At 40.7% G+C, this 20,321-nt stretch overlaps 1 protein-coding gene across 1 annotated transcript in view; it reads right to left on the minus strand.

The window, feature by feature from the left end:
- NRDE2 (NRDE-2, necessary for RNA interference, domain containing) overlaps nt 1–20,321 on the minus strand; it is a 766,517-nt gene that overhangs the window by 80,531 nt on the left and 665,665 nt on the right. The window contains exon 11 of the mRNA XM_044073622.1: nt 5,722–5,860. Within this exon, the coding sequence (XP_043929557.1) occupies nt 5,722–5,860 (139 nt within the window). The remainder of the gene's footprint in view (nt 1–5,721; nt 5,861–20,321) is intronic.

Genomic DNA, 20,321 nt, shown 5'->3' on the forward strand with positions numbered 1-20,321 from the left:
CAGGCACACACTTTGTACTCTACGGAGTACTTTTTTTCTGAGCATCATATAAACATGTCTTTTTTCAGGTCATATTATGTCTACAACTGTCTAAATGAATGCCTTTAACAAAAGATGCAATATTGCTAAACAATACACTTACCAGCTTTAGGCGAATAGCTGAACGTTACATTTATTAAGTGCTGGGAGCAACATTTTGAGAGATGGGTCCATTTTAAGTTACAGGTGTGTCTAGGGTAACACTAAGCGCTTGTGAGTACAAAATGAAATTTGCTAGCTACACCCCTGCTGCAAATGAGTATTTGGGAATCTTGACAGACACGACAATGGCATATATTGGGAGACTTTTTTAGTGGTTGTCCTTTATCAAACAAAAAAAAATGTATAAAAAGTTTAACTGTTAGCAGGAAAAGGTATTATTTTACTTGGACTGTTGCAATTCTGACGTGACTGGCACTCAAAAAGTTAAGATGAGTAATCATTTAGTTTAAATGCTAAGGAATAGAAAAAGTACACAGTGTTATTTTGTAGCCTGACTGCCCTCTAGTGGCCAAGTTCAAAAACTGCAACTTAGGTTCATAGGTTCATAGGTTTATACTAGGCTATCTGCCCCTAAGCATTTTATAGCCTAGCCCAATTTTTTTTTTTACACCCCTTATATTTAAAAAAAAAAAATACTGTGCCCATTTGTTTGTTGTGCCTCAGTCCAGCAGTGACAAGATGATTCCGGTAAACCACTACCTCCCATCCACAGGTCTAGATTTCTCTTGAACACACAGCATAGGGAGTCTCTGAGTGATAAATCTATCCCTCCAGCACGTCCTATTTATAGTATCCAAGGATGTCAGAATGCTAAAATAATTAGACTGAACAAACCATACATACATTCCTGCATCAATAATCCTTACCCCATACGTCTGCAGTTATGCAAATCACCATGTATTCCAGAGCTCTGAGTTATTCTACTGCTGTCGTTAGATCTTTTTGCATGCATATTTGTAGAAACAATATATGTGTGTAAATGAGAGGGAGGGTAGACAAATGGTGAGGATGCAGGGAGTAGAGTTGGTAAAGGTGGATGAGTTTAAGTACTTGGGATCAACAGTTCAGAGTAATGGTGAGTGTGGAAGAGAGGTGAAGAAGAGAGTACAGGCAGGGTGGAATGGGTGGAGAAGAGTGTCAGGAGTGATTTGTGACAGACGGGTACCAATAAGAGTGAAAGGGAAGGTCTGCAAGAGGGTAGTGAGACCAGCTATGTTATATGGGTTGGAGATGGTCACATTGTCGAAAAGGCAGGAGTCAGAGCTGGATGTGGCAGAGTTAAAGATGTTAAGATTTGCACTGGGTGTGACTAGGATGGACAGGATTAGGAATCAGTATATTAGAGGGTCAGCTCAGGTTGGACAGTTTGGAGACAAAGCAAGAGAGGCGAGATTGCGTTGGTTTGGACATGTGCTGAGGAGGGATGCTGGGTATATTGGGAAAAGGATGCTAAGGATGGAGCTGCCAGGTAAGAGGAAAAGAGGAAGGCCTAAGATGAGGTTTATGGATGTGGTGAGAGAGGACATGCAGGCGGTTGGTGTGAAAAAGCATGATGCAGTGGACAGGAAGAAATGGAAACAGATGATCCGCTGTGGCGACCCCTAAAGGGAACAGCTGAAAGAAGATGATGATGATTTGTAGAAACTGCTGTCTCCTAAGAATTGCCTAGAGGAAGAAAAACTTTGTAGAGTTCAGTGGCTATTAACAACCCCAGGAAATTAATTTCCTAATGGATATCAACTTATGGTAATTCCTAAATTTTGAAAAAATGTCACTTAAGACCAACTAACAAATAGTACTGGGATTCTGCTGTGTCCAGATAGTCATTCAGAAAAGGGAAACTATATATTCCAGTTCCTCTCAATAAGGCAAAAGTCGGTGCTAGACACTTTAAGAATATCCCTGAAGCTGTGGCCAGCTGAAATTGTATAACTAAACTGGCAGCTATTTGAATCTGTGTTAACTTTTAATTATGAGAATTACAAATATTTTTTACTATACATGTTAATCTATGAAGAGACCTTCTTTGGTGGGTTCATGATAGGGTTCGTCCTCCAATTCAGTATATTTTTCTTCTCTGAAATGCTGATGCTCATGGGCATACGTCCTATTCCAATGCATGCTTTGACATCACATACTATATTAGGAAGGCACACCTAGCCCCTGAACCCACCAGTTCTGCCCCAGCAACTAAGACTATGTTTCCTCCATATCATTTAAAAACAAAGATGATGTGCCACGTATAAAAGTACATATTTGTCCAACTTACAGGGAGCTCCAGCAGCCAAAGTCTGGATAGAAAAGGACTGTCAAGGAACAAAAAGGATGGTGGGGAGTATGTGAGAACCCACCAAGGATGTTCCCTTTGCAGGTCAGCTGATGCAATCTAAATAAGGGCGGGATGGTATGTGAGAATCCACCAAGGAGGATCCCTTCATGGCTCAACTGATGTGATCTGAATAAGGGAGGGAGGGTACGTGAGAACCCACCAAGGAGGATCCCTTCATGGCTCAACTGATGTGATCTGAATAACGGAGGGAGGGTATGTGAGAACCCACCAAGGAGGATCTCTTCATGGCTCAACTGATGTGATCTGAATAAGGGAGGGATGCTATGTGAGAACCCACCAAGGAGGATCCCTTCATGGCAAAATTGATGTGATATGAATAAGGGAGGGATGCTATGTGAGAGCACATCAAGGAGGATCCCTTTGCAGGTCAACTGATGTGATCTGAATAAGGGAGGGATGCTATGTGAGAACCCACCAAGGAGGATCCCTTCATGCCTCAACTGATGTGATCTGAATAAGGGAAGGATGTTATGTAAGACCCCATCAAGGAAGATCCGTTTGAAGGTCAATTGATGTGATCTGAATAAGGGAGGGATGCTACATGAGAACCCATCAAGGCAGATTCCCTTCACAGGTCATATGATGTTATCTGATGTGTTACATATAACACTGAGAACCTTTCTTAGTATGACAAAAACTGGCCGACTCCCAGGCAGTGATTCCGTCAAGGTGGAACGATCCAGAGGTTAGTTAAAAGGCTAAGAAGCAGAAATCAGAGTCTGTCCTGACACACAAAAATTCCACAGGTGACCTAAATCAAAGAGATGTGGATTGAGCTAATAATGCCTGGTAAGGGTATCAGAGGACCAACTGGCTATCGTATAAGCATCTGCAATGGAGACATTCTTTAAGCAAGACCTGGAAGCATACATTCTTCTAGAAAAGTACTTCTAACAAAAGTACAGTTTTGTACCTACCATAAATGTAGATGTTTGAGTGTACACCTTGCTGCAGTCATCACACTTGGGTTATCCTGCCGTCAGGCAGTCCCGCAGTCGGCCAGAATTCCAAAGTCTTGGTCCGGCATCGGTTGCTGTTGTTTCTTCCCTGACGTCAGAGCACTAGAAATTAGCAGAGAATGACTAATTCTATACAGAAAACAAAAGTGTTTTGTATCCTAAAAGAAAGAAAAGTGTTTTGTATCAGAAAAGATCTTGAATGAAAAACTGGATTCAAACATCACCGAGCAGTAAGAAATGCAGGCCTTGAACCAAGGCTTGTTACGGATATGCATGCTCTGGACTGATGCAAAGGATGCCTCACAAAGGCCAATGCTTCATACCGTGGATACCGCTGGGAAATTATGCACAGACCATGCTTACCAGTGAAAGGAAACCTTTGCAGACTTATTATTCCTGCTGTAATGTTCCTCGTCAAAGTAAGGCATACTACCCCAGGTTTTGCTCTGATCTTAACAGTAATAGTACTAAATTTAACAGCACAGTGGGCATGTTTTTACATTACTACTGTTAGCAGCTGCTGTTAGTAACATTTAGTACCCTAAGACTTTCCTTGAGTAGGGCTGCAACCTTTTCAAGAGAGCAAAGTGGGGCATTTTTTTATGGTGCTCTTATTTCTTACAGGCCAACCAGGACAAACCAGGCCTACAATCAGTGAAAAGCATTAGATTTCACTTTTTTTGCCAAAATAAAAGCTGCTCTCTCTGGTAGAATGTGAGGCATGCATGTAATTTCATATAATGTTAAGGTGCTTCACAAGCAAAATAATTGCTTTATGTAATTATTCAAGGAAACACAGGAAGTATTTTTGATCCTACAATTTCAGGACATTTGCCATTTTTCATGTTTCTTCGCAGGACATAACTGCCCAAATGGGAGCTGTGCAGCCTAAGGTGGGACAGTTGGTAACCCTATCCCTGACAGCTTACAACAATTCCAACAATGTGACTCCACCTGTGCTCATTTTTGTACAAAAACTAATGGACACAAAATCAGCACAATTAACATGCTACCTTTAAAAAATGTACATAGCAAACAAAAAAGGTGTATTACCACAACAATCCCATGTTCCCTTTGTAAAAGTGTATTTTCCATAATACTACTTATAAAGTGGGTTGGCACCTCCCCCTTATTAGACAACTGTATAATAGGGATTAAGGTGTGTGCCAATCCCGCTTACAAACTATTACAGAAAATAAAAGTTGCAAAAGTGAAATGTAGCTGTTATTAAAAACTGCACTGGCATCTTGGGTGGGGCTGGTAAACGTTTCTTATGCCCAAAAGGGTTTGGTACACAACACCATAGACTGAGGCTTGGTACATCTCCAGTTAATCTTTTGGTGATATTTTCATAGGCTCAGAGGTAATTACTAGGGCTACATGCCTTTGGGAGCCATTTTAAGCCTAACCTATTTCCCCTTTTTGTGCTTGAAATAACCTACCCCATTTGGTAAGAGACTGGCCTTACCCATCCCATGGTTGATAATTATACATTACCCCTAATGAGAATAACTGGGATAGTCCCATAGATAAGTTGAGGGGACCTATGCATGGGCTAAAGCAAAATGTTCTGTTTCACCTCCATAAATCAAAGTTGTTTTTAAATTCTAAAGTATGCCTTCAGCTTCATATGCAAGTTATATCTTCAGGCTATGGGAATAAAGAAGCATCTCAACATTTATGAACGGACAGTGAGACTAATATTAGCTTAACCAAGAAAACTGACAACCAGCCATCTAATTAAATTTAACACAAGACTGCTCTGTGTTGCAAGTTATAACTGGAAGTTAACCTGTGATTTCTATTTTATTCACACTCATTTTTAGGGTATTTTACATTGAAATGTTCCTGTGTTCGGACGGATGCATAGTTTAAGGTAAATGAAATATTAGACAATGATTTCTGGCTACCACACTTCACATCAAACAGGATGAACTCCCATTCTGACATAAATAATCTTAACCAGTAACAAAAATATGATACGATCTCATAAGTGGATAAACCACACCAGATTTTTTTCCCATTAATTAAGCATAAAAATCAATTCAAACTCAAGCCCAAAAGTAACTAGACCCATTCCCAACTGTTCAGGATGTAATGGCTGAAATGCATTGGGAATGTAATTTCAGAAGATAAACATAGCATCTTAACTAAAATGCAGCACATCCTATTAAACTGTTTTAAAACATGTGGAAAGGTTACAGAAAGAAAGGCTGAGCGACTGAAATGAGAATCTTGATTCAAATTTTCCGAGCCTATGCTCTAATCATTACACTATGTCACTGCTTCCTTATAATAAGCATCCCTTTAGAATAAAGACAATACTGCACCAAACATCAAACCCCCCTCGCCCCTATACATTTTCATTACCATAAAGTGTAAGTACATCCGCCACAACAAAGGACATTGCGCTCCTCTTGTATTCTGAACAGCATGTTCAAATAACGTTCTGATACGATTAGTCAGTCCAGTCTCTGGAAGGGTTGAATACACTTCTCTGGTACCTATTCTACAAACAGAAACAAAAAGCATTTACAGTTCTGCTGTAATCCTTCAATTAGAAACAGAGGTTTTGCACATGATAATATTTAAAATTCTGGCAAGAACAACAAAGTATGATGGAATTTAATTGTGTTAACATGAACATTTTTACAAGTTAATTTTATTCCATGACACACATCAACAGAAAGTAAACATTACTGCCAAGTCAAGTGAATAAAAACATTTGCAAACAATTATTTTTAAATTGAAGAACAAAGGTTTTACAGCTCTACCACTGCAGCCAGATAAAGTAGTGCCAGTTTTGGAATGACAAATAAAAGTTATGCTGGTTCAGGATCTAAAATGCCTGAAGACAGAGGTGAAATCATACCTTTCATTCAACAGATTTTAAATTGGTTAAACAGATTCAACGGTAAATACTAGGCGATAAGTCTGCAGACTGTTACATGCCAAGCCAACAACCAGATAATGATCAAAGCTGAGAATCAAACACGGTACCTTGTGTCTGTGAAGTAAACACCTCAACCATTATGCTAACCAGATAAGGTTTCATACTTCACGTTAGCTGAAAGCACTGGCTGGTGCTTCTCTAGCATCAATATGAATCCCATACAGGGTATTGCATTCTACAAGGTCACAGCTGTGGACAGGAAAAGGGCAAATATGCAAGTGTAATGCCCAGCAGCCCAAGAATGCAACTAGTTTACACAGATTATCTTTGACTGCAGTTACTAATACAGCAATCATTAACCTGACGTATTCTACATTTTGGACTTGGCCTGCGAGCTTATTTGACCTCTTCAAAACGTAGAACAGTTTGAAGAAGGCACAAATCCAAGATCCACTCAAAAATACTTTAATAAACCGACTCTTCAGTCCAACAAACACGAGCAGTTAGTAAAATGACTGTGCAGTCCACTAACGCAATTACAGCAACACTGCGTTTTCGTTTAAACAACTTCTACAGATGGAGACAAATGCATACCTACACAAAACACTCCATTTATATACTCATTAAAATAATTAAACAATTAATTAATCAATAAAAGGGTGAGCTAGAAGCATCTACATTTAAAGAGCTAGTGCTCATAATACAATCAAATATGTGTAGTATAATAAACTACCTTAATTCTAAAATATAACATAATTTTAAAATACATAATTTTGAAGTACATTTAAAATACATTTAAAGTAAAACAGTAAGAAAAATTTACATAAAAGGAAAAGAAAAGATAAAAAAATTATAGCTTAGCTGATCTCAGCTTAAGCACAGGCACTAAAGAGATGGCATCGTTTAATCCTGGAGGTTTGTTCGCCTCCAAGGAAAGCTGCCACAAAAGCTCCTTATATTCAATCGAGGTCTCCCATGGGCCACCCCTTACATCTTTTTCCACTACTTCCAACACAAAGAAGCTAAATTTAGCTTCCTGACAAGTTAGTTTGTGACGGAATAAAGCATTATTAGTACATTTTATTCTCATCTCATAATAATGCTCATATATTCTATTCTTTAACTTTCTTTCTGATTTCCCTACATAAAATGCATCACAATGGTCACACAAACCTAAATACACTATCCCAGAGGTATGACAGTTAGCAAAATATTTGCTCTGAATCAATCTGTCCCTACTCTCTATAAAAATTGTATGCTTGGTACAGATATAGGGGCATTGGGAACATCTTCCACACTTAAAGGTTCCCAGTTTACCTTCCTTTACTTTTTTCATATCATATTTACACTCTAGAATAGTCTTTAAACTTTTGCCCCTTCTATATGTACACTTCAAAGGCTCATCAAAAATACATTTCAAGTCTGAAATCTGACCAAACCTATACCATTCTTCCTCCAGAATCTTCCTAATTCTGGGTGCACTACCATTGTAGTCCACTACAAAATTCCCTGTACCATCACTACTAGGCTTAGTGGATTTTGTCACATTCAAAACTACATTCAAACCCAAAATGGGTTTAAATGTATCATCCCTACCTTCCCTAACTTCCCTCTCTATAGACTCAATAAGATCTTTAGGGTAGCCTCGATCCAAAAACATATTGTGTAAAATTTTACACTCTTCATCAAAATCACACTCTATTGATGTCATACGGCTCCCCCTCACGTATTGACCTTTAACAATACCTTTTTTCTGATGGTAAGGGTGAGCACTATTAAAGGCCAAATACGAATTTGAAAATGTTGCCTTCCTGAAAATCTTTGAATAAAAAGAACCATCCCCTTTGCCTATAGTAATATCCAGATAGTTTAAAAATTCTTTGTCCTCTTTGTAGGTAAATTTTAAAAAATCAGTAGAATCTGAGATATACTTAAAAAATTCCAAAAATTCGTCCTTCGTACCCACCCATAAAAAGCACATATCATCCAAGAAGCGCTTATAAAATTTTCAGTTGTGGGCATAATTTGAATTAATAATATATTTATCTTCCCAAGCTGTTAAAATTATGTTAACATATGTGGGGGCACATCTTGCTCCCATCCCTACCCCCTGAATCTGTTTAAAAAATTCCCCCTCATAATGAATAAAATTATTATTCAAAACTAAATCCATAAGAGCTAGAATCAAATAAAAATCATTCTTATTAAATCTACCATATTTTAACAAGGCTTCTTCAAACCACATCATCCCATCGTTGTGTGGTATAGATGAAAAAAGGTCCACTATATCAATAGTAATAAAAATAATATTATCATCATAAAGAACCTGTGTTAAGCTACGCAATAAATCCCAAGAGTCTTTTACAGTCCCCTGGCCTCCCATAGATAAGGACTTTAACTTTACATCCAACCATCTAGCCAGCGGAGCAGTAACTGAGCCCTCTGATGTGACAATAGGTCTCAAGGGAGGATTTTCCACATCTTTATGTACTTTTGGTATCCCAAATATATTGGGAACTTTAGGTTTCTCAACATAAAGATATTTAAAAGTTTCAACATCAATTGAACCTTCCAAAAGCAAGTCATTCAAAACCACAAATATTTTCCTATTACCTATATTAATCTCATTTATAGAGGCTCTGACATATTTTTCTAAATCCCCTAAAATTTCCATCATCTTAGCTTCATATAATATATTGTCCATAATAACAGAACCCCCACCTTTATCTGGTTTCATAACTCTCACTGTAACATCCTCCCTAATTTCCTTTAATAACATATATTCTTCTTTAGAAAGATTATATAAAATTTTATTCTTTGAGAGTTCAGCTCTAAGTTTACTTTCCATTATGGCCTCAAAATTTCTTAATTATACCACACAACGATGGGATGATGTGGTTTGAAGAAGCCTTGTTAAAATATGGTAGATTTAATAAGAATGTTTTTTATTTGATTCTAGCTCTTATGGATTTAGTTTTGAATAATAATTTTATTCATTATGAGGGGGAATTTTTTAAACAGATTCAGGGGGTAGGGATGGGAGCAAGATGTGCCCCCACATATGTTAACATAATTTTAACAGCTTGGGAAGATAAATATATTATTAATTCAAATTATGCCCACAACTGGAAATTTTATAAGTGCTTCTTGGATGATATGTGCTTTTTATGGGTTTTGGAATTTTTTAAGTACATCTCAGATTCTACTGATTTTTTTAAAATTTACCTACAAAGAGGACAAAGAATTTTTAAACTATCTGGATATTACTATAGGCAAAGGGGATGGTTCTTTTTATTCAAAGATTTTCAGGAAGGCAACATTTTCAAATTCGTATTTGGCCTTTAATAGTGCTCACCCTTACCATCAGAAAAAAGGTATTGTTAGGGTCAATACGGGAGGGGGAGCCGTATGACATCAAGAGAGTGTGATTTTGATGAAGAGTGTAAAATTTTACACAATATGTTTTTGGATCGAGGCTACCCTAAAGATCTTATTGAGTCTATAGAGAGGGAAGTTAGGGAAGGTAGGGATGATACATTTAAACCCATTTTGGGTTTGAATGTAGTTTTGAATGTGACAAAATCCACTAAGCCTAGTAGTGATGGTACAGGGAATTTTGCAGTGGACTACAATGGTTGTGCACCCAGAATTAGGAAGATTCTGGAGGAAGAATGGTATAGGTTTGGTCAGATTTCAGACTTGAAATGTATTTTTGATGAGCCTTTGAAGTGTACATATAGAAGGGGCAAAAGTTTAAAGACTATTCTAGAGTGTAAATATGATATGAAAAAAGTAAAGGAAGGTAAACTGGAAACCTTTAAGTGTGGAAGATGTTCCCAATGCCCCTATATCTGTACCAAGCATACAATTTTTATAGAGAGTAGGGACAGATTGATTCAGAGCAAATATTTTGCTAACTGTCATACCTCTGGGATAGTGTATTTAGGTTTGTGTGACCATTGTGATGCATTTTATGTAGGGAAATCGGAAAGAAAGTTAAAGAATAGAATATATAAGCATTATTATGAGATGAGAATAAAATGTACTAATAATGCTTTATTCAGTCACAAATTAACTTGTCAGGAAGCTAAATTTAGCTTCTTTGTGTTGGAAGTAGTGGAAAAAGATGTAAGTGGCCCATGGGAGACCTCGATTGAATATAAGGAACTTTTGTGGCAGCTTTTCTTGGAGGCGAACAAACCTCCAGGATTAAACGATGCCATCTCTTTAGTGCCTGTGCTTAAGCTGAGATCAGCTAAGCTATAATTTTTTATCTTTTCTTTTCCTTTTATGTAAATTTTTCTTACTGTTTTACTTTAAATGTATTTTAAATGTATTTTAAATGTACTTCAAAATTATGTATTTTAAAATTATGTTATATTTTAGAATTAAGGTAGTTTATTATACTACACATTATATTTGATTGTATTATGAGCACTAGCTCTTTAAATGTAGATGCTTCTAGCTCACCCTTTTATTGATTAATTAATTGTTTAATTATTTTAATGAGTATATAAATGGAGTGTTTTGTGTAGGTATGCATTTGTCTCCGTCTGAAGAAGTTGTTTAAGTTGCTGTAATTTAGTGGACTGCACAGTCATTTTACTAACTGTTCGTGTTTGTTGGACTGAAGAGTCGGTTTATTAAAGTATTTTTGTGTGGATCTTGGATTTGTGCCTTCTTCAAACTGTTCTACGTTTTGGTGTTTGGTGAACATTTGAGCAGCGATTCCTTTTGGTTGTGGTTATTTGACCTCTTCCCCATATTATGTCTGAGCATATCTTTTAATACTAACAGATGTCAATTTCTTTATGGTCTTTCCTCATTTTGATATACCTACCAGGTTTCATAAGGTCCCATAGTCCAAATCTCTCTTTTTTTCTTTCCTCAAGACTGTACCATTATCATGTAATATAAATACATCCTTCAGAAAACATACTGACCAAGCTGCTGAAAACCTACTGTGCAGTAAGCAAACAGTATGTAAGTTACAATAAGGCCAGGTCTACAGAAAGGCCTAATCATGGAATGGCAATAAACTGGAAGCTATATGATACAAATGGCTGCGTAAGGTGTACAAGCACACACAAGTTTCAATTCTTTTTTGTTTACCATAGTTATTCTTCTTCCTTCAGTGACCGCATACCTTTAACATTAGAAATGTGGAACATACAACATTCAAATCAAACCTAGTTTAGTAAAACATAATGTATAAGAGCAATGCTGAATAAGACACACATTTTGCTCTGCTGATCCACATGATAATATTTTACAAAAATAAATATATTCTTCTGTGTGTCTGTCTTGGAGTAAATATTACCAAAACAGACTGTAGTACTCCTGCCAAAGAGAAACCCAGTTCCAGTGCAGAAGGGTAACTTCTTCCCATTTCTGATACAGCAAAACTGAAAGCCACATGCAACACACCACATGTTCACTGCACCTTAGCTACATTCCTTCTGGAAACAGGCTTGTGAGATCTGCACCTTCCACATCAAAGAGGCAAGTTTGAATAATTCATATGGGATTTGCTATTGATCAACAAATTGCTGAAGGCCTTCATAATGTCTAATTTACAAAATTTACACCTCTGGTAACAGAGTGAAGAAAAGTGGGAATATTACATTCTACTTCAAGTGTAACTGAATCCATTTTACTGGTTATGTTTCTCGTAGGAACTACTATGTCTGTTTTTTTATGCAGAAAACTTGCAGTTTTATTACTTTTCAAAATAAGAAGTTATGTACTCACCATAACGTTCCATGTTGATAGTCCATCTCACCCTTCATTTTTACATATGGGTTTTTACAAGCTGGAAGACTTCTGGTTGGCTCGTGGCTAAGTAGGTATCCCATTGTGCACCAGTACAATCCCCAGATCTTGTTTGCTGCTCACTAGAATAACAACCAGAAAAACAACCAATACTAAAGGGTCTCCAACCAAGGGCAACCAAATTATTACTTCCAGATCTTCCAGGATGGGGGCAGGAGGGCGGGTTGGTAAGAATGAAGGGCGAGATGGACTGCCAACATGGAACGTTATGGTGAGTACATAACTTCTTTATGTTGTGTAGTCCAATCTCACCTTCATTTTTACATATGGGACATCTTGGGTGGCTCACTGGAAAATACTCGAGCACCATGGAGCCAAAGGATGCTCTACCCCTGGATGCCAAATCCAATTTGTAATGTGTAATAAAAGTGTAAGGGGTAGGCTGGCTTGAAAGGCTGCAGAGGTAGACAGCGATCTGGTAAAATGAGCCTTGATCCTGTAGGGTAATGGTTTGCCCTCTGAGCTATAGATAAAGGCTATACAACTGGAAATCCAATTAGATAGCGTCACTTTAGAAACTGGTAAGCCTAATCTAGAGTCAGAAAAGGAAATGAATAATTGATCTGATTTCCTGAAAACCTTAGTCCGCTGTAGATAAAAATGTAGTTGTCTATGAACGTCCAGCTGATGAAAACGGTACTCAGCTGCATTACAGTGGTTAGGGAAGAAAACTGGGAGTTCTATTGATTGGTTTAAGGTAGCATTAGAACAAACTTTGGGGACAAAGGAGGTATTAGTATGTAATGACACCCTGTCTTTGTAAAAATCAAATATGGTGGCTTAACAGACAAGGCCTGTAGCTCCGATACCCATCTAGCTGATGTGATAGCTACCAAAATTAAAGTCTTCCAAGACAACATTTTTAAAGAAGATGAGTGAGAAAGGTTCAAAGGGGGGAGAAGTCAATTTGGACAACACAAAATTTAAATCCCAAGAAGCCACTGGTTCTTGTAGAGGTGGTCTCAATAGAGTGGCCCCTTTCAAAAAGGTCTTGCATAGCTTAAGAGACATTAAATTGGTATCTGGAAAACCCAAGTGAAAATGCGAAATCGCCGCCAATTGGCCTCTGATAGTGACAGCAGCAGATCCTTGCTGAAAAAGCTCAGAAAGAAAATCCAGAATCACAGGGATAGAAGCAGTGTATGGATCTACATTCATTCTCTGTTCCCAAATAGAAAATCTTTTCCATTTACTGCCATACAGCCTCCTTGTTGAAGGTTTATGGGAGGACATAAGAATATGTGACACTGAGGATGATACATCATGAAGCCTGATTATGGATGGAACTGGAGCAGCCACGCTGTCAATTTGAAGGTGTGGATTGAGGGGTGCAGCGAACCTGACATGTGAGTCAATAGATCTGGAGCTGGGTCCAGAATCCAAGGATCGTCCAGGAGGAGAGGCTCGAGGAAGGGGAACCAGACCTGACAAGGCCAGTAAGGAGCAATGAGGATCAACTTGCTTCCCAGCCGACTGGCTTTCTGAATCACTTTTGAAATGAGAGGGATTGGAGGAAAGGCATACAGAAGTCCCATGGGTCAATCTTGAGCCAGAGAAAATAGCTGCTGCATTTGGTATTGACTGAGCTGGCAAAAAGGTCGCAGCAAGGCTGTCCCCATTTCTGGAAAATCTGATCCACTGTTTCCCATTTCAGAGACCACTCATGATCGTCCCTGGAATGTGCATTGCAACTAAAAAGTGCTGGGAAGAAATCGCCCATTCCCAAACTCACATGGCCTCTCAACAGAGTGGGTAAGATTTGGTACTGTCCTTTTTGTTGATATACCAAACCACCGACATGTTGTCTGACTGTATCTCAATTGTCCCTAGAGGAAGAAGGCCTTGAAGTGCTTACAACGCCAGAAGCACCGCTCTCATCTCCAGAACACTGATATGCAGATGATCGTCGTGTTCTTGCATGTACCTTGGACAGTCCTGCCGAGATAATGCCTCCCCACCCGATCTGGGAGGCATCTGTGGTCACAGTGGCAATGAGTTAGGCCGGAACAAAGGGGGCACCAGTGATCAGTTGATTGGGAGCTATCCACCAAAGAAGGTCCTTCTTGCATGATTCCATCAGCAGGATAGGATGACTCAGTGGGAGAGATTGGAAGGACCATTAGGAAGACGGAAGCCACTGGAGAATTCTCATGTGCAATCTGGCTAATGGTACCAATAGAATTGTGGAAGCCATAGTCCCGAGGAGCTGGAGAACCCACTTTGCTTTGACTTTAGCTTTTAATGGTCTGAACTTGGGAGATTAAGTTCTGTGCCCGCTGTCATGTTCACTGTGTCTACCTCTGTGCCTATAAATATCACAGATTGAGAGGGCAATAATGCAGATTTTTTTCCAATTTATGGAGATCCCTAAGTTGAATCGTGGCGTCCCTGTTTTGGAGGAGTAGATGCCTGGTGGGGGCAGTCAGGAGACAGTCATCCAAATATGGAAACACCTGGAATCCCTGACGTCTCAGGTGAGCTGTCACTACTGCCATGCATTTGGTGAACACCCTGGGGGCTGTGGTGAGACCAAAGGGCAGAGAGCGAAACTGATAGTGACTGGCTCCCAGCCGGAAGCGTAGAAGGCTTATGGATGCCTTGTCCATTTTTATCTGGTAGTAGGCGTCCTGAAGATCCAGACAGCACATCCAAAAGTCTTTTCCTAACAACGGGAGTATAGCCTGCAGTGTTACCATCCGAAACTTGTCCTTCTTCACTGATTCGTTCAATCTGCTGAGGTCCAATATTGGCCTCCAATCTCCAGTTCGTTTTGGAACTAAAAAGAACTTGCAGTAAGTTCCAGATCCTATCTGGTCTGCTGGGACGGGCTGGAAGACTCTTTTTAAGAGCAACTTGTTGATCTTCACAGTTGCCTGATCCCTGAGATTGGGTGGTACATCTGGGATCCTTTTGGGAACAAATGGTGATAGGGAAAAGGGTATGATATACCCTCTGGTAACAACTCTTTGTACCACTTGCCTTGGGTGATATTAAACCAGGCTTCTTGGTACAAAGAAATGACTGGCCCCGCTCCACATCAGGAGCGCTGATAAGGCCATCCTCGAAAGGAATCACAGCCTTGTTGGTATTGCGGACCGCCCCTGCATCTAGGGCGACATCTGCCATTTCCTCCTCCTCTGCCTCTGAAGGAGGATTCACCCTGTGTGCCAGGAAAGACCCTCTGGGACTTCCTGAACCACATTTTACCGCCCCTTTGATCCTTGGGGTATAGTCTGGAAGGGACAGTAAAATTCCTTCTTACTCACACCGAGTGAGTGTATCCTTCACCTTGGAACCAAACGATGAGGAACCATCAAATGGGGCGTTGGTGAAAGTAGACTTGAATGGTTCCACAAAATTACATAAGCGCATCCAGGTGTGGCGCCTCAAGGCAACTCCGGAACCCGCTGCTCTACTCGCTCCATCTGCAGCATAAGAGATAAGTCGCATGGAGGAGTTAACCACAGAACTTAAGGTGGACAACTGAATAGAAATCTTGTCAGGAACTCCCTCAGTACATGCACCTTGTATGGAATCTCCTAACTCCCTCTGCAACCTCGTGATCCCTCTGCAACCTCGTGAAGTGCGTGAGATAGTTCAGCGATCGAAGGGTAAAGGCTGCTGAACTAAAAATATGCTTCCCAAATCTGTCCATCTGTCGAGACTCCTTGTTTGGCAGATGAACAGATGAAGAAGTCTCCGTCAACTCCTTCTTCATGGCCGCTGCCACCACCATGGCATTACGGGAACACCCTTGGACAAGAACTCTTTACCAGGAGGGGCAGACAAGAACTTATTTGGTCTCCTGGAGACTGGCTCCACGGTGTCAGGAGTATTCCATACCTTTCGACTAACTAGATCCATTAGTTCGTCAAAAGAGGAAGAAAGTTGAGACCCGAAATCCTTCAGGTACACCGACTCCTCATCAGAAGGGTTAACAGTGGGCCAGTTGTACCTCTGCCTAAGGATCTCTAAAAAGTCCACAAAGGAGACATCATCAGAGGACGACTTGGGGGACCCTTCCGACTCCTCGAGGTCAGTGTCCAATGTCAAAGACTCATCCTGGGAGTCAACATGTTTCCTCTTACATAACCTCTTCCGGGGAGGCTCCTCGGAAGGATATTCCAGGGAAGCCTCGGAAGAGTGGAGGCCATCAGCTGATGGCTCCTGAGACTGTGGGTCTCTGCTGTCTCCAGAGAGAGTAGGGGCTGAGACTGAAGTGGGTGCTCTCGGGGGAAGAGTGCTGGTGCCACTGGTAGGGGCTGGAGAATGCTACAGCACGCTCATCATCTCAAATGCCGACCTCTTCGGCTCCGAAGACGTCAAGGGTCGGTGCCAGAGCAAGAGCTGTCGGCTCCGAGATAGATGCAGGGTCCAAACTCACCCTGGCGAGGAAGGCTCAGAAGTGGGAGATGAACCCGCCCAAGGCAGCAACAAAGTGAGCTGGAGCTGGCATTGAAGAGGAATAGCAGACAAGGGCAAAGCTGGGCCAAGTGGGTCGGAGCCAACAATAATTTTGGTAATGGCAGACGATTTCAGGAGTCTCAGCACTACCCTCTCCACATCTTCTTCTGAAAGGCTCCTGGAAGACATAGTACGGGATCTTGACCTGGGGGCACTGGAGACTTAATTGTTACGGAAACCGGTAGGGAGCTTACAGACAGTCTCCGAGTAGCAGAGTCAACTGCTGTATCAATAGGTTCAGAGATCGGTTCCGAAACACCTGTAACCAACTCTGACACCACCATGATGCTCTCCTTCGGCTCTGAAGGCCGAGGAGTCGAGGAGGCAGATTTGGATTGTTTCGACTGTTTAGGAGATGGCTCCGAGACACCAGCCGGTGCCGGAGAAGGCCTTTTTGAGGATTTTGATTTCCCAGACTTAGAGGAAGCCAAAGAACTGGATAGTGCTTCCTCAAAGCATGGTTTCAATAGACCCTTGAGTATGAGTTTGTTCTTTCTCTCCTGTACCACTCTAGGAGAGAAAGCATGGCAGAACAAGCATGATTCCTTTAGGTGGATGGCCCTTAGGCAGTAGACACAGCTACTGTGGCCATCCAATAAGGACATCTTTTGGGAGCATTTCATGCACTTTTTGAACCCTGAGGGTTTATGCTCCTTACTTTCCTTAGGCATATTACACACACAAAACCCAGAGAGAGAAAGAGAGAAAAAGGAGGAGGACTAGGTCCTCTATCTAAAACGGGCCTAGCCCTAAGGAGGAGTTACATGAGGACTCGGTCCTCTAACTTAAAAGAGCCTAGTCCGGTGTAGAGAAAGCTAGCTAAAGGAGTTACACGAGGACTAGTTCCTCTAACTTAAACAGGCCTAGCCCGGTGTAGAGAAAACTAGGTTTTCTAATTTAAATAGACCAGAAAGGAAAGCCCATTCACACAAGAGAAACCGTAAATGACACAATACATTTCTATATTCCTAATAACAGGTAGTATACTAGGGGAGGCTGTAATCCTAGTAAATTCACAAGCAGATCCCCGCCAAAACAAAAAATGTCAATATAGCAGAAACTAACTGCCAGCGGTGACCTAAAAAGGTCAGAATAACAACAGACAAGACAACAGGAGCCACTGTTGACTAAGACCGGAAAACCGCCAAAAACTCTACCTAATAATAAATATAAAAAAAAAAAAATGTGCAACGGCGCCTAAAACTAACTGGCACACAGGATACTAATAACCAACTACACTCAAAAAGAGCAAGCAATACAACTGCCTAATATATTAGCAACACTAAATATATAATAAAGGTTCTAATAAAGCATTGAAATATGATAGAATATAAAGAATTTGAAAAACTTAGCCAGAGCCAAGAGAAGCACAACCAAACTCATCGACGCGGCAAATGAGATCTGCGGATTGTACTGGTGCACCATGGGATACCTGCTTAGCCATGAGCCAACCAGAAGTCTTCCAGTTTGTAAATTAGCCGAGTTGGAGCAGAGGATCACCTCCGAACCGATATGTAAAAATGAAAGTGAGATTGGACTACCTAACATTGATGTTTTGGCAATGACTGCTAAGTAAAAGTACAGTTGTGTACACTTACCATAAATGTAGATGTTCGAGTGTATTCACTGTCGCAGTCATTTCATTTGGGTTATCTGCGTGCAGGTAGCCCTCAGTCAGCCTGATTAACAAAGTCTTGGGTCCTGCGTCGGTTGCTGTCCCTTCTTCCATGACGTCAGGTCATCAGGGGTATAAAAACATGCAGCCGATGCCATTACATCAGTTTTTCTTGCCCTAGATGTCAGGTGCCCACCCTAATGGGAAGCAATTAAATATAAAAGCACAAAGATATACCTTCAACAAAAAAGCAAATACACCAAAACAGCTTTTAAGCATAGTAAAGGAAAGTAGAGGTATAGCCAAAAGAAGTTAGGGGGCCAGAGGGAGGGTAATGAGGACTGCAACAGTGAATACACTCTAACATCTACATTTATGGTAAGTGTACACAACTATACTATGTTCTTCGTGTTTCACTGCTGCAGTCATTACATTTGGGTAGATTCCCAAAACTATGGTTTGGAGGAGGAATTTAGATAGCATTAGGGCCAGCTATAAGGCCCTGCAAGACTGCAGTGGCAAAGCCAGCTCTGGATTTAGAGAAAATTGGCAAATGATAATGCTTGGTGAAAGTATGTACAGAACTCCAGGTAGCAGCTTCTAGGATGTCCCTGGTAGGGACGCCTCTGAGAAAGGCTGTAGAGGTAGATGCAGCCCTGGTGGAGTGAGGTCTGATCCCCTGGGGGATAGGTTTTCCATGGTGCTTACAGCAAAAATGAATGCAATGGCTTATCCATTTAGAAATGGTTTGCTTTGAAATAGCCTTCCCCTCTGCCCCTGCAGCAAATGCCACCAGCAGTTGTTCAGATTTCCTTTGAAGTTTAGTCTTGTCCAAGTAGAATCTAAGCTGTCTGTGCACATCTAAGGAATGCAGTATCCGTTCCCCTTTATTCTGTGGATTGGTAAAGAAGGTTGGCAAATGAATGGACTGATTAAGAGCCACACTGGATACCACCTTGGACATGAAGGATGGATTGGTTCTGAGGGACACCCTGTCCGCATGAAAGATGATAAAAGGCTCCACTGCCATAAGGGCCTGTAATTCAGATACCCTTCTAGCTGAAGTGATTGCTAAAAGGAAAGCTGTTTTCCAAGAAATAAATTTTAAGTCTGCAGTAGCAGCTGGCTCGAAAGGAGGTAGAGTGAGTTTCTCCAAGACAAAGTTAAGGTTCCAGTCTGGGTTTGGAGCTCTCAAATTTTTGGCCCCTCTGAGGAATTGCTTGAGCAGTGGATGAGAGAAGAGGGGTGGTTCTGTGTTATAATGAGCTGAAATGGCCGAGGCGTAGATTTTAATGGAGGAAAAAGACAGGCCCTTGTGAGGCATCTCAATTAAGTATTGTAAAATCTGAGGTAAATTGGGCGCTGCTGTGCTCATCCCTTGAGATTGGTTCCAAGCACAGAATCTTTTCCATTTTTTAGCATAAGATTTTCTAGTACTAGGCCTCCTTGCCTCTAAAATGATATCCATCACAGGTTTGCTGAGGGATGGTAAAGGAGAGATTAAGTAATTAGCCAGGCTGCATGGTTCAGTGTTTGAAGCTGAGGGTGCAGAATCTGGTTCTCCTGCTGAGACAGCAGGGAAGGAATCTGAGGCAGGTGCCATGGAGATAACCATGACACACTGCACAGGAGGGGGTACCAGTGTTGGCACGGCCAGTCTAGAGCAATCAAAATCATCCTTGGTTTGTCCTGTTTGATTTTTAGTAGTACTTTGGAGAGCAGAGGCAGAGGGTGGAAGGCATAGCCTGATAGGTTTTTCCAGATGAAGGACAGAGCATCTACTTTCCAGGCTTGTTTGTAGGGAGTCCTTGTGCAAAATTTGTCCAATTGATAGTTCTGGGAGAGGGCAAACAGGTCTATATCTGGGCCCCCCCATTTACTTATCAACATGTTGAAAATCCTTGGTTCCAGTTTCCACTCATGTGGGTCCATGAGGTTTCTGCTTAGTCCATCTGCCAGTGTATTTAATTATCCTGGCAGGAATTGAGCTTGTATGTGCACTTGGTAGCTCAAGGTTGTGTTCCGCAATGCCATGGCTAGTCTGCAGAGGGGGTAAAAATGTGTACCCCCCTGCTTGTTTATGCACCACATAACAGTGGTGTTGTCCGTCTTTACTATTAGTTGTCTTGGAAGAATGTGGTCCTTAAAGGCTGTCAGAGCATTCTG

The sequence above is a fragment of the Protopterus annectens genome, chromosome 6.part0, assembly GCF_019279795.1.
Source record: "Protopterus annectens isolate FY-2018-M chromosome 6.part0, PAN1.0, whole genome shotgun sequence".
NCBI classification, from domain to species: Eukaryota; Metazoa; Chordata; order Ceratodontiformes; family Protopteridae; genus Protopterus; species Protopterus annectens.